Source organism: Mustela nivalis, assembly GCF_964662115.1.
Source record: "Mustela nivalis genome assembly, chromosome: 1".
Classification (NCBI taxonomy): Eukaryota; Metazoa; Chordata; class Mammalia; order Carnivora; family Mustelidae; genus Mustela; species Mustela nivalis.
The window spans coordinates 74,652,485-74,668,241 of record NC_139020.1 but is presented as its reverse complement, the minus strand read 5'-3'; the positions used below and the strand labels follow the sequence as shown (position 1 = coordinate 74,668,241).

The following is a 15,757-nucleotide window of genomic DNA, read 5'->3' as shown; positions in this document are numbered from 1 at the left end:
AAACAAATGTGCCATGCCTTGCAGATAAGTCTCACAGATGAAAAGCTTATCACTGGTAATGATTCCCTTCCTGGTACAGGCCCCCTTTCTAATTTCACTTAAGCAGTTAAGGGGGAAATAAAAAGTGTTTCCTGTGTCTGCTGGGTTTTGATTGCCTTCAGCTGAAAATAATCCATGTGCCAAAGTGGCACATTCTGGTGTGGCAGTTCTGAACCCCTCATTATCTTAGAGCAGCAGTAAGCAAACTACAACCTGTGAGCCAAATCCAGCCCACTATCTGTTTTCGTATGGCCCAGAAGAATGGTTTTTCATTTTTACTTTTTTTTTTTAAGACTAAAGAATATTTAGTGACAGTTGAAAATTAAGTGAAATTCAAATTCTGGTGTCCATAAATAAAGTTTGATTAGAACACAACCATACAAATTCATTTACAGATTATCTGTGGCTTCTTTCTTGCTAAAGGCCAGAACTGGATATTTTTGGCAGAGACCGTATGTCCCACAAAGACTTAACTTTTTACTAATCCAGCTTTTTACGGAAAATATTTGTTGATCACTGTCTTAGAATGGAAGAATCCTACACAAGATCAAAGCCACCAAGTTTCAGGTAGTCAGGCAGTTGAGGCTTGTATACCACTTTGAGATAAGAAACTTTTACCCATGAATAGTATTACTAGTTAACCTCTGGTGGCGTCTTAGAATATGCCCAGCCCTTTGCAAGGTGTTTTTGTTTTAAACTTAAAAAAAAAAAAAAAATACACTCTTTGGCTTTCCTTTATTTCTTGAGGCTTATACAAAACGTGAAACATACAGGAAAGTGTCCCCCCCCGGAGGTGCCAATAGATGCTCCTGCACAGCGACATCCTCGCTCTCCTGCCACCTGGCCTTGCCTCTGGCCGCTTGTCCATCCGTCCGCCGGAGCCTGCTGGGCCCCTACTTGGAGGAGGAGGTCATGAAGCAATTCTCGATGCAAGAGCTCCATGAAAGTGTTGTGGCAGCTCCAGGCTTTCCGCTCCAACAGTTTGCACGCCGGCAGCGAGGAGGCCGGGCCCACCGCTGCCGCAGCAGGGGTCCGCCACATCTGGTAGCTGGTGCCGCGCCACGCACTCTTCTGGGGCCAGGAGAGGTGCTGCAGGACACGTCTGTCGTCGAAAGAGAAGACGCGGCCCGGGCTTCAGCTGGCCCTCGGAGCCCGAGAATGAGGCCTCCCAGATGGGACACAGCACCTGCGCGCTCGGCGCGGCGCCCGCTGCTACGGAGGGCGGGGCAGGTGCTCCTCTGCTCCGTGGCGCGCGCCTGCTGGAAGCGCTGGAAGTCCCCTGGGAGGCTGACTCGCGGGCCACCTGGATGCCGGCCTCTGGGCTCAACCAGGTGGGGCACCGCCTGGACATCCTGGTGAGTGTGGGCGAGCCCTCCGGAGGGGTGCGCTGGCGGGAAGTGCACAGAGGAGTCGTGGTACCGGGCTCTGGGGTAGGACTGGGAGTCCGCCAGACGTGGGGCGCTGGCCAGGGTGTCGTGAGCCGCCCCTCCGCCAGGGCCACGACGCTGCTCATGGTGGATGCCAGAGATCCCGGCGGTCCAGGTGGGCCAGACTGGTCCCCCAATGCTCTCTCCCTTGGGACCCGGAATCCCCGGGTAGCCTGGAGGTTCAGGGTTTGGAGCAGGCACACTTGAATCAAACAATCTGCCACCCCCAGCTCACCCTGTTCACCCTTCGACCCAGTGCCTCCTCGTTGACCCTTCTCCCCCTTCATTTCAGCCCTCGTGTGCTAGTGTTAGGTGCTTTTATCCATTGTCTTGCTCAATCCTCACAATAGCCCAGTGAGCTAGACGGTGTCATGGCCTCCATTTTATAGACGAGAACTGTGGAGCTGCCTGAGATTAATTCAACTCCAGTCACTCTTGGCAAGTCCCCCAACTGGTTTTTAAACCCAAGACCATCTAACGCTAACTATGGTGTCACTGTCACTCTTCTAGTCTTTTTGGCATTGTGGATGTTTGCCACTTCCATCTCTGGGTAAAGGCTATGCAAATTAAGACTTCCTTTTGTTTGTCTGAATTTGGACCTTTTTAGCTTTGCAAGGGAGCTCTGGGTTAGGTACATTGGTTCTTGGTAAGAGCTGTGTTATCCACCCACAGCTCCTCTTATTGTAAGTATTTGAGTCCCATCTGCCTTAGTCTGTTTTGAGGGAAAGGGGGTGTCTCTGACTTCTGCATATGGACGTCTCCTCTACTTGTTTCTAGTCAGGAATGGTTTTATTTCTTTAAAGGCAATGACCAGAACAACATACAATATTTTCAGGTTCAACAAACTGGCTGGAGAGTGTTTCTTTTCCTCACCTACCTCTTTCTTAATGATTCTTAGCATTTCATTGCTATTTTGTTTCATCTTCTTGGGGCCACAGAAGCAAAATAGGACAATGTTTTCAGCTTACCCAGTCACATTCCTGCAAACATAACTTGTTTGCCCAGAACTAAGGATCCTATTATTTTGCTCATATTAGTTTTCTCTGAATAGTTTGAATATCATTTTCCTGCATAGTTCGAATTTTTAGTCCTCATTCTAAAGGCAAAGGTATAGCACAAGCTGTGTGTGTATGTGCATATGTGTGCCTAGGGGGGTATCCGCACTGGGAAGGGCTGCCCATGAGGTAGAAGGCCTACCACCAACTGGAGATTCCAAACATCTTCCCAAGAATATCAGATATGATCTAGTTAGTCTCTGAATTGGAAGTCAACAGACTAACCCCATTACACATGACTCTAGATATATCTTTTAACTGTCAGCTTTTGGGGTACCTGGGGAGCTCAGCTGTTAAGTGTTGGACTCTTGATTTTGGCTGGAGTTGAGATCTTAGGGTCCTGGGATTGAGCACCACCCCCCACCCCAGCTGCATGGAGCTCCTGACTCAGCAGGGAATCTGCTTGAGGATTCTCTCCCTCTCCTTCTGCCTTCTCCCCACCCCTGTGCACTCTCTGTCTCTCTCTAAAATAAGTACATCTTTTAAAAAACACTCTTCACAGAGACAGAAGTATCTATTACCCAAGCTATGTGGATGAAGCAGTTCTTTTTTTTAAAAGCCCCATCCGCTTCGGGGGCACCTGGGTGGCTCAGTTGGTTGAACATCCAACTCTTGATTTCGGCTCAGATCACCCTCTCAGGGTCCTGGGATTGAGTCCCCCATTTGGCTCCCTCCTCAGCAGGTAGTCTCTTTGTCTCCCTTTCCCTCTGTTCCTCCATCTGCTTGCTCTTTCTCTCTCTCTCAAATACCTAAGTCTTTAAAAAATAAAAAATAAAAGCCCCCCTTTTCTTGCAAAGAGTAAAAACGTTATTTTGATTTTGATATATTTTACTCCTGTCTTCTTAAATATATTTTCCAAAACATCTATTTCTTCCAGGTTTATAGATAAATTTTCATGTAAGCATAATTTCAAATCAAATGCCTCAACATAATTGCCAGTTGGTAGCAGAGGCTTGACCCTGACCAGCTCTTAACAGTACATTTTTAGGCTAGCTATAGTAATCAGTTTCTCAGGCTGTGTGATTTGAGATAATATCATTCATCAAGCTGGATGAGAGAGACTGTATAATTCCTGCCTAGCAATTTATTTCCAGAACGAAAGATTCTTTCTGGACATTCATGTAGCTTTTTCAAAGTTTGCTTAAGTGTTTTTCATGATTTCTCTGTGATGTTCATGCTTATTCTGTCTACTCAGCTAAATTCTCCCTGTTCCTTTTTGGAAAACCTAACAAAAATTTCAACCACCCTCACTGTAAATTGTGAAGACCTAATAATTAGGACTCTGCTTTAGGATTTATTTATTTATTTATTTTTTATTTATTTATTTTTATAACTATTATAATAAGTTTATCTTCATACATGTAAATTCATATATGAAGATAAAATATAAACAGAACATGTTTTATTTGCTTATCAAGAACCCAGTAGAGTAGAACTTATCTTACCTAGCACAAAGATTCTAAAATCAATGTGTAATAAATTTTAAAAACCAATATATAATACAATCCAATATACTCCTGAAAATAAATTGTATATTCCATAAAGTACTCAGTAAGCATAGCTTAGTGTCTACAACTCTTTGCAGTGGGTGCAGGGAAGTACACAGAATAAAAAAAACATATGCCAAATATGTGTATAGTATTTTAAATCTATGAGAAGATAGTTGAATCGGGCTACAAAATGCACATATATGTGATATCTATATCTTATCTCCTCTAATATGATAATGTTAATAGTGTGTGCATGGCCAGTAGTAGACACTAAAGTCACTGAGATAATCATAGCCCTGCTCAAATCTCCTGTCATGTAAGGTCAACCTTAACCAAGGACAAAATGATGCCAGCTGAGTTCAAAGGTGTAATTTTAGCATATTTCAAATGGCTCGAGATGATACCAAACCCAAACTTTTGGTACCTCTAGTCCATTTATTTTCCTGTTTTCCATATAATTTTCTAAGATCGGCCAGCCTTGTCAGCCATCTCCATGTCTCATCAGTGGTCTGAGACAGGACTGAGCACAAACCTCGAGAAGTCACTTTTCTGGGCAATTCTTCCTATAGCCTCTGCTCCCCAGCCTGTATTTGCAGTTGGTGGAATATATTTCTGGGCTGGATCTTTGCTGCATTTGGGCTCCAATAGCTCAGCCTCCTGTGTGCTTTGTAACTGGGCTTCCCCAGCCCACTCTACTCATAAGAGATGCACTAATGTGGGGATTATTCACTCATATTCCTGACTCTTTATTAGGTAAGACAAAAAAATAAGCATCTACATTCATAATTCACACATAGAAGTCACCGGGATTAGATGACTCAGTAGACACAATTAAAATCTCGGTTTACTGAAGACCAACTTGCACATTTCTCAGGTGGTCAGAATTCCACAAAAAGGGGCTTGCCTTACCTGGCTTGTTAGGTACTGATACAGTTTTATCAATAAAATGGCATGTATTCAAGATATTGAAGCAGCCTAAATATCCATAGATCAATGAATGGGTAAAGAAGATGTGGCATACAGATAGAATAGAATATGGCTCAGTCATAAAAAAGGATGAGATCTTGCCATTTGAGACAACATGGAGGGACCCTAGGGGGTATTATACTAAGTGAAATAAGTCAGATGGAGAAAGATGATACTGTGTGATTTCACTTATATGTGTAATCTAAAAAACAAACAGAAATAGGCTGGTAAATACAGAACACAAACTGGTGGTGGTGGGGAGGAGGGATAGGCAAAATGGGTGAAGGGGAGTGGGAGACACAGGCTACCAGTTATGGAATGAACAGGTCATGGGAATAAAAAGCATACAATGAGGAATACCGTCAATAGTATTGTAATAGTGTCATGTGGTGACAGATAGTAGTTACATTTGTGAGCACATATAACATTTAGAGTGGAATCACTGTGCCACACATCTGAAACTAAACGTTACATTGTGTTTTAACTATGCTTCGATAAAAAATAAAATGGCAAGGATTGGCAACCAGTATATTCAAACCTGACGCAGATATTGTGTCACTGAGTCAACCAACAACCTCATCTTTGACAAAGTCCAGGAAGAGTGGATCAAGGTGAGTGCTAAACCAGATTCAACCTAATGCCCACTGACTGGGAACCCAGACGGCCAAGAGGGCTGCCATTCCCAGTCTCAAAACAGGTCCTACAGAAGAAAGCCTAAAACGGGACTAGAGCCTGTGAAACCCAGAAACAACCAGCCATGAGTGAACCATGAATCAGGGTAAAAACGCCCCAAATCTGGCCAGGCTGTAGAAGACAAATTAATGCCTTTAGCCATGACAGATATAATTGAGTAATGTGAGTCTCTATTCTTATAATTACCTATACTGAATAAAATTCTCTGGAACTAGACAAATAATAGTATATGATCCTGAGCTTTCTGTGCATGGAAAACATGTAGTAAGATGTCTGTGAGAAACAAGAAAGGATGAGAGGTTACAAATCCTAGGGTTTTACCTTTCTGTCCCTTTTAAGAATCTCAGAATGTGAGCTATCACCTAGAGACACCACCATGGAGGGGCATCTTGTAGCATTCCGAGAGCTCAGGTCACCAGAGACAGTTTTACATTAGCACAGCAGTTTCCAGATAGCCCTTGAAACAGAATTTCTAGAATCGACACTACTGTCTCCTCCCTATTTTATTAAAATACTGTGTACATTTGAATATTTGTTGGTATACAAATAATTCTCAACCAAAAATACCACAATGAAAAAGAAGACAGTAAAAATACAACCCTGTTTTGTCATGTAGTCATTTCTAGGAAAAAATTGAAAATTATCAAAGCTTCTTACACATTTCCAAATTTTCTATTTTCTATTAAAAGAGGGTTTTTTTTTGTTGTTGTTGTATTCTCAATAACTCATTCTCTAGATCAACCTCATTGTTGATAGTGCTGTGGTATACAAACAGGGAAATGTGGTCATAAATATGTAACATTGTGGGTGCCTGGGTGCTTCAGTCGCTTAAGTGTCTGCCTTCGGCTCCAGTCATGATCCCAGGGTCCTGAGATGGAGCCTCGTATTGCACTGGGCTTCCTGCTCAGTGGGGAGCTGCTTCTCCTTCTCCTTCTCCCTCTGCTACTCTCCCTGCTTGAGCTCTCTTGTTCTCTGTCAAATAAATAAATAAAATCTTAACAATAAATAAGTAAATAAACATGTAACATTGGTATCTAATAATCTGGTCTACCTATCATGTTTTTATATAGTATGTTCATCAAAATACAGGATCATAGGTCATAATCTTCCCAGTTTGGGAAAGAAGGCTTTTTAAAAGTCAAATTGCAAGAACTCTTTTTTTTGTTTGTTTTTTACTAGTTGAAATCTTATTTTTAAAATACTTAATACTTAAAATATTTGACACAATCTGTTAATTGTTGAGTAGGGCACTTAGAAGGCAAACTCCTTATCCAGACGTTGGTGTTGTATAACATAATCAAAATGTGTTGTTTTCCTTAAAGAAATACTTTGAATTGAATAGTTAACTTCTTAGCCACCCACGTGGCTAAGTTAACTTAGCCACGTGGGTGGCTCAGGTGTTAAGCGTCTGCCTTCAGCTCAGGTCATGATCCCAGAGTCCTTAGATCGAGCCCCACATCGAGCCCCACATCGAGCCCCACATCGGGTTCCCTGCTCAGTGGGAAGCCTGTTTCTCCTCTCCCACTCCCCCCTGCTTGTGTTCCCTCTCTTGCTGTGTCTCTTTTTTCTTTTAAAAAAAGAAAAATTAACTTCTTTAGTATCAGAAATTGAGTCAGAGATACGGTCTCTCTCATTTTTGTTTAATAAAATACTTTCCAATATTAATAATGTTAATCCTTCTATCAACAACTTATTTGAATAATGTCTTAATAAAATCCCATTTGAAGTTCTGGTCTTGATAATGGTAGAGAAGCTTACATCAGACTGATCTTCCTGCAGATAATAATTATAAACTTTAGAAAAAAATGTAAAGACCTACTATATATATTTATATTTATATTTATATTTATATATACATACACACACGTATAAGCATATATGTGTGTATATATGCATATATATATATATATATACATTCCTCCTGCAATGTGCCTCCAGCCTTCTCTACTAATAAAGCCTAATATATTAACTCTACAAAAAAAAATGTTTGAAGAGTCCATCCATTTTCATAGAGTAGATACTAAAGGATGAATTTAGAATTAAGAGACAGTAAATTGATAAAAGGCACAGTGCAAAGAAATAAAATGTGATCTAAAGCTAAGAGGGAATATGGTCAATAGAAATCAACTCTGGAATTAAATATTGCAATTAGCAGACAAGGACGTTGCAACAGCTATTATAAATATGTTCAAGGACTTAAAGGAAAAGATGTCATAATGATTGAATTGATGAGAAATGCCAGCAAAAGAAATGGACACTATAAATAACCAAATAAGAATTCTAAATCTGGGGGCGCCTGGGTGGCTCAGTGGGTTAAAGCCTCTGCCTTCAGCTCAGGTCATGATCCTAAGGTCCTGGGATCAAGCCCTGCATTGGGCTCTCTGCTCAGCAGGGAGCCTGCTTCCTCCTCTTTCTGACTGCCTCTCTGCCTACTTGTAATCTCTGTCTGTCAAATAAATAAATAAAATCTTTAAAAAAAAAAGAATTCTAAATCTACAAATGAAATCAGAAATGAAAAAATTAATAGCATTTTGGAAATAGGATGAAAAAAGATCAGTAAATTTGAAGACAGACTGATAGAAATGATCAAATCTATAGGAGAGAGAGAAAACAAACAGACAAAAAGAGTTTCAGTGACCTAGGGCAATATCAAGGGAATTAATGTATGTGGGACTGGAGCAACAGAAGGAGATAAAATAGAATTTTTCTGGGGCAGAAAAAATATATATATTTAAAGAAATAATGGTGAAAAACATTAACTTGGAGATCTAAGAGTCTCAGCAAACTTCAAGCAGATAGATACAAGAGAAACTGCAATTAGCAACATCATAATCAAATTGCTGAAAACTAACAATTAAGAGAACATCTTGAAATCAGCAAGAAAAAAAAAAGACATAGCAGGAGAAATACAACACAAATGACAGCTCACTTCTGATCAGGAAAAAAAATGAAGGCTAGAAGACAATGGAATAACATAAAATGCTAGAGGAAAATAAAAAGTCATCCCTGACATTTTTGGATAAACAAAAGCTGAGAGAATTTGCCACTAACAAACTCATACTATGAGAAAGACTAAGTTTTCCTGGCTGAAGTCAAGCAGCATCAAACAGGAATTTGAATCTGTGGGAAGAAATGGCAAACACTGGAAATAATAAATATTTGGATAGCTATGAAAGACTACTTGTTCTTCCCTTAATTTATTTAGAAGAAAACTCATTGTTTAAAACAAAACTTTGTAACATTGTATTGTGAGGTTAGTAATCTACATAAATGTAAAATATGTGGTAAATGATAGAGTGGCATAAATGGAATTTTACTGTCGCAAATTCTTTTGAATGAAGCATTCCAGTAGTAACTCTAAATAAGTTCTGATGAATTAAGATGCAGGTTGTAATCTTTAGAGCAACTGGCAAAAAATTACAAAGGGATATATTTTTTTATTGAAAAATAATTAACATACATTGTCATATTAGTTTCAGGTACGCAACAAAACGATTCAACAGTTCTCTGCATTGCTCAGTGCTCACCACAAGCGTAGTCACCATCTGTCACCAAACAATGTTACAGTCTTATAGTTGTACAATCACAATCTTACTGAGAACATTTCCTTTGCTGTGTGTTTCATCTTCCTGACGTACTTATATTGTAACTGAAAGTTTGTGCCTCTTAATCCCCTTTATCCGTTTCATCCATGCCCCTACCAACCTCCCCCATGGCAAACATGAGTTTGTTCTATGTATTTGTTTGTTTTTTTTTCTCTTTGTTTATTAGTTTTGTTTCTTAAATTCCATATATGAGTGAAATCATATGCTACTAGTCTTTCTCTGACTGATTTCACTTAGCATTATACCCTCTATCTCCATCCATGTTATTGCAAATGGCCAGATCTCAATTTTTTATGGCTGAGTCATATCCCATTGTGTATATATACCACACCTTTTTTATCCATTTATCTATTGATGAAGACATACATCTTAAAAATAGACAAATATAGATGAAATACTCAAATGTGTTTGATTAACTTCTTATGAAGGCAGAAAAGGAGGAACAGATGATGGGACAAATAGAAAACAACTAGCAAATCATAGACCTAAATCCAACCATATCAAGAAGTACACTGATTGGGGCGCCTGGGTGGCTCAGTGGGTTAAAGCCTCTGCCTTCGGCTCAGGTCATGATCCCAGGGTCCTGGGATCGAGCCCCACATTGGGCTCTCTGCTCTGCAGGGAGCCTGCTTCCTCCTCTCTCTCTCTCTGCCTGCCTCTCTGCCTACTTGTGATCTCTGTCTGTCAAATAAATCAATAAAATCTTAAAAAAAAAAAAAGAAGTACATTGATTATAGACAGATTATATACCCCAATTAAAAGGCTTGGAACTGGTAAGCTAGATTTTTTTAAAAAGCAAGACATCTCTTTCTATAAGAGATAGCTTAATATCCAATTTATCACTGAATAGATATTTCCTAATTTGTACATCATGAAATTGAAAATATCCCTGGTTTTAACCAAATGTGTGTGTGTGTGTGTGTGTGTGTGTGTGTGCTGTTTGAGAAAGAGAGAGAGTGTGTGAGTAGGGTGAAAGAAGTTGGGGGGAGGGGCAGAGTGAGACGGAGAGAGAGAGAATCTTAAGCAGGCACCAGGCTCAGCATGGAGCCTGACACAGAATTCTACCCCATAACCCTGAGATCGTGACCTGAGCCGAAATCAAGAGTCAGATTCTTAACCCACCTAGCCACCCAGGTTTCCCTTAACATGTTTAAGATACTTTGTAGTTTGATTAAACTATTACAGTTCACTCTTAGAGTCACAATCCACCGAGCAGATGGAATTTGGGGATCTCCAGAGACGACGGTGTTTCTGCTGCCAAATGATCATTTGCTCATGTAACTCTCTGCTACCTCTATAACTGTGTGCATTAATATGTCACATTTAAACTGCAGACATGGTCTCGTATATAAAACTACATTTGAAGCAGATGAAATTATTCTAACAGTCTTTAATGCCAGCAGAAATGATTAAATATACAAATAAAATTGTATCAGATCATATTGAATCAATGAGAATCAGGTATTCTCCAGTGTCCCTTTTTGCTATTTAGAGAGACAGTGTGGCGTGATCAGAGGCAGGGGACACAGGGAGCCCACAGACCTTACTTTGACTCCTGTCTCTTCGTCCTCCAAATAGCTACGTTTTAGGTTTCTCACCCGTTTCCTCTTCTGGTTAGGAGGATGACCAGGAGCCAGACTGTTTAGGTTCTAATCAAACTACCTCCTTCTAACTAGGTAATTTTGAGCAAATTACTTTGCTTTCTTATGCCTTCACTTCCCCATCTGCAAAACGAGTGTACTAATACCACAGACTCCATACAGGTTTTGAGGATTGACTGGGCGCATCCTCAGAGAGTGCTTTGAACAATGCCTGACACAGAGCAAGCACTACATAACTGTTTGCTAAATAGAATACCTTCCTCACTGAGTCCTTTTAACAATTAAGATGAGTTCAATAAATCACTTAGCGCTATCTAACCAATAGTCAGTACTCAGTCAACAATGGTTGTCAGTAGTGTCACTGGAGGTGCTTGGGGTAATCATTGTTAACTGTTAACAGATCGTCTTAGTATACTTCCTACCCTGCACTGGAAAGAAGTCTCTGCTAATTAACAATGAACTGGTGATCTTTATGCATTTTTCATAGCCTACACAATCAAGTATAAAAGTGTGGTAAAAAAAAAAAAAAATTGTGTGCTGGGAGCCTGGGTGGCTCAGTAGGTTAAGCCTCTGCCTTCAGCTCAGGTCATGATCTCAGGGTCCTAGAATCGAGCCCCGCATCCGGCTCTTTGCTCAGCAGGGAGCCTGTTTCCCCCTCTCTCTTCCTGCCTCTCTGCCTACTTGTGATCTTTCACTGTCAAATAAATAAATAAAATCTTAAAAAAAAAAAAAGAAAAAATTTGTGTGCAAAGAGACCCCCTAAACATTGGGGAGGGTGTGTGCTATGGTGAGTGCTGTGAAGCGTGTAAACATGGCAATTCACAGACCTGTACCCCTGGGGCTAATAATGCATTATATGTTTATTAAAAAATTTTTAAAAAAGAGACCCCCTAAGAAGGTAAGTAAAAGTTGGAAAATGCTAATAGATATAAAGTTCGGTCAGCTCTGTTCCAAGGTGATGAAAATGTTAGCAGAGAACGAAAGCTTTAGGATTCACTACCTTTGGAGTGGGTGCAGTTAATGGAAGAGGAAATCAAGCTTTCAAATATTGGCAGCAACTGCATCCCTTGAGAGCTTGTTAGAAATGCAGAATCTTGGGCCCTACCAGAATCAGAATTAACAAGATCCCCAGTTGATTCTTATGCAAATTAAAATTTGTGAAGCATTGCTGTAGAATATTTTCGCTTTCCATGTTTTTCCCTGGAGTTTATTTTAATGCACCCTATTAATAATACTGAGATTTGGGAAATATGTCTCTTTATAGTGACATTTTTCTCTGAAGATATGACTTTAAAATTTGGCTACATGCATAATTTTATCATATCCTGGGAACAAATTTTTTCTAATCAAAAGCCACTTCTGATTTTATAATGCAAATCAATGTGAGAGGAATCACCAAGCAGGTTTTATAGTAAATGTCATTGGCATTTCTCAATTTCATTACATGAGGGATGTATGTATTTTAAAAATCATCCCTGAATCACCAGTGTTCAGAATTTCATCACTTCCCACAGTTCACCTTTGCTTAGCCCGAAGATGAGAAAGATAAAGCGGGTCCCTGATTCATGCTTTTTCTGTTGTCACGAAGTCACAATTCACTGACTTTTAAAATAGAATGTCTCAAGACCAAATATTTTATTTGGATGTATCTGAACACAAAAATATTTCTATTGAAACTCTCTGTGAGAAAACATTTTAGATATGAAACATCTGGTTTTGATCATTTCTGTGAAAAACTAATCTTTGCACAAGTCAAAGAGGCCCATGATGATACTGTGTTATCCTAAGTACAGTATTTCTGTGATTAAGTATTCCTCAAGGGTTGGGTAGCAGTCATCAACCTGTAACATGGCTCAGACATTCTTAACGTATTTGGGAATATGTATATCTGCAAATCTATAAAACTGGGTTTCTCATTTTCTCCCTTCTTCTTGGGGAGAGAGGATGAGGAGGATATGGGTTGAGTTTGAACACAGCTACAGAAACACACTAGGGGCTCAATATGAGAGGCAGAGTGCCTAGAAGTGTCAAAGGAGACAGGAGTATGGGCCTCAGTATTTCTCAGGTGGGGTCCTTACCAACAGTGCCCCTTTCATATGATCCCCTGGCCCTGAGTGAATATGACCAAGGGACCTGCCAGGAACTTTAGTGTGGGGTTGGGGGCCACCCCTTCACCACCTTTTGCAGAGTGAGAAGTCTGAGATTTGCATCTTCTAATCTAAACTTCCTCGTGCAGGGTACTGGAGCATGAGAACCTGTGATCAAACCTGTGGGATTTCAACCTCAGCCAAACTACGGAATCACCTGTGACAGCTTTTGCTTTGTTCTTTGTTGTTGTTGTTGTTTGTTTTCTAATATTTATTTTTGAGAGAGAGAGAGCCCATGCGCACAAGGAACAGAGGAATGGGGAAAGAGAATCAGAAGCAGACCCCATGCTCAGCACAGAATCCAACACAGGGCTCAATCTCATGACCCTGAGATCACGACCTGAGCAGAAACCAAGGACCCTTCACCTGGGAGAGCAAGAGTTACTGAAGCCCAAGTCTCACCCCCAGATATCCTGATTTAATTGTTCTGAGGTATGCCCTGGCACTGAGGTGTTTTAACGCACGCTGGTGACTGACGTGCTGTGAGGGGGTTTCATATGCTTAGGGCTCACCCCTCTCTCACCTTCCTTAACACCCTTCCCACCTGCCCAAAGTCAGCTCTTCTGATTATTCGATTCCTTCTCTCTCTCCCCACCTGCCACCCGAGAGTTGCCACCTCAGCAAGTTTCCAAGGCTGGGTCCTTCTGCCTGCAGTGATTGAACCTCCAGATTCTTGGGTTTTAGAAATTGTTATGGGCTGAATTCATATGTTGAAGTACCTTAGAATATGACTGTATTAGGAGACAGGGTCTTTAAGGAGGTAGTTAAGGTAAGAGGAGTTCATATGGGCGGACCCAGACCCAACATAGTGAATTTATAAGAGGTTATTAGATGACAGGCATAGAGGAAAAAAAACACATGAAGACAGAGAGAAAAGGGCCCTCCTCCACAAGCCAAGAAGGGAGGCTTCTGAAGAAATCAACACTGGGGACACAACCTGATCTCAGACTTTTAGACTCCAAAACTATGAGGAAGCACACTTCTGCTGTGGAAGCCACACAGCCTGTGTCCTTGTTATGGCAGCCTGAGCTAATGAAGACAGGAAGCTTCCTTCCTGGTGTACAGGGTGACTTCTCTCTCCAGAGGAGGATTCTGCTGGACACATGGATTAGTCTTTAATACTGAGAGTGTTTTATGCACAGAGAAGAACACCCACAATGATATGAACTTGACTTAATGCTCAATGGGTTGAGCATTTAGGCATTAAAATAAAATTTGATTAAATTCCCTTATTTTTAACTGAAACTGCAAACCCAATGAGTGATTCTTTTGGATACTTCATTACCTTATGTAGCAGACAACATACAGAAATATAAAAAAAACTTATTATATTTAACTTTAAACTATTCTATATATCAAATGCCATATGTTGAATGAATTTATTTATTTTTAAGATTTTATTTATTTGACAGAGATCATAAGTAGGCAGAGAGCCAGGCAGAGATAGGCACGGAGAAGCAGGGTCCCTGCTGAGCAGAGAGCCCGATGTGGTGCTCGATGTGGGGCTCGATCCCAGGACCCTGGGATCATGACCTGAGGTGAAGGCAGAGGCTTTAACCCACTGAGTCACCCAGGCGTCCTGAATTTATTTCTTCATTAAAGTTGTTTTATATATTCCTAGGATTATGGATAATCTTATTTTGACAGTTTCCTAATGTTTCAGTAATATTAGTTTTATACATTCTAGGTCAACAATCTCAGACCCCCAAACCCTCTAAGGTTCTCCCTCACTCCACGTTTTTTTTTTACCATTTCTTAGGGCACAAAACTCTGTTTTTCCCTAAGTCATTTATTTTTTTTTTAAATTTTATTTATTTATTTTGACAGAAAGAGATCACAAGTAGGCAGAGAGGCAGGCAGAGAGAGAGAGAGGAGGAAGCAGGCTCCCTGCTGAGCAGAGAGCCCGATGCGGGGCTCGATCCCAGGACCCTGAGATCATGACCTGAGCCGAAGGCAGCGGCTTAACCCACTGAGCCACCCAGGCGCCCCATTCCCTAAGTCATTTAAATTGAAACCATTAACTACTATGCTGAGCCTCCTTTTCTTACTGCAAAATTTAGTTTTAGGTTACCTAGACTTTTTAAGAGGTAAAAAGTCTTCTCTAGAGGTAAGTTTGTCATTAGAACTTGTGTTTGTCTCTGAAAATAATGTATTTTTCGCCTTGGCCAACATTATATAATGTGTTGTCCTATATTGGGATAGACCGATCTGGTCTAATTAGGGTTATAAACAACATATGTGTCTTTACTGGGGTTTTATTATCATTAGTGGAACCACCAGCATTTCATTCCCAGAGCTCAGTCTATGTGTTCAGCAACCCTCTGCAGGATAGTTAGAAAATTTATTACCTTGGAATACACTACCAAATCCTTTTTATATTTGGTTTCTGTGACGGATCCCTGATGTTGTCTAACTGTTGGGCTCTCTGTCCATCTAATTACTCCACACTTTCTGTAAACTCATTGATTAGCAGCTCATATGTGTCACATCAGATCAGGGAGTACATGATACAAACATGCCTTATTATTGGTGATATTAACTTCCACCAGCTTTTAAGGTCTTGTCTGCCAGTTTTCCCTACTGTGAAGTTACTATTTTCCCCTTTCCATTCTCTATTCAGTAAAAGTTTGTCATGAAGTCCAGCCTGGACCCAAGGAGGAGGGAATTAAGCTCTACCTCCTGGCGGGGAATATGAAAAACTTTGTAGGCTTATGTTAAAATCACAAAAATTAAA

At 40.4% G+C, this 15,757-nt stretch overlaps 1 protein-coding gene across 2 annotated transcripts in view; it reads right to left on the bottom strand.

The window, feature by feature from the left end:
* LOC309840210 (uncharacterized protein) overlaps nt 1-15,757 on the bottom strand; it is a 57,954-nt gene that overhangs the window by 34,151 nt on the left and 8,046 nt on the right. Inside the window, exon 2 of one of the 2 annotated variants that reach the window (XM_082682283.1) lies at nt 835-1,639. The exons of the other annotated variant lie outside the window; for it this stretch is intronic. Coding sequence (XP_082538409.1) covers nt 950-1,639 — 690 coding nt within the window. The 3' untranslated portion in view covers nt 835-949. Of the gene's footprint in view, nt 1-834; nt 1,640-15,757 lie in introns of those variants that run through there. 2 annotated transcript variants of the gene reach the window in all.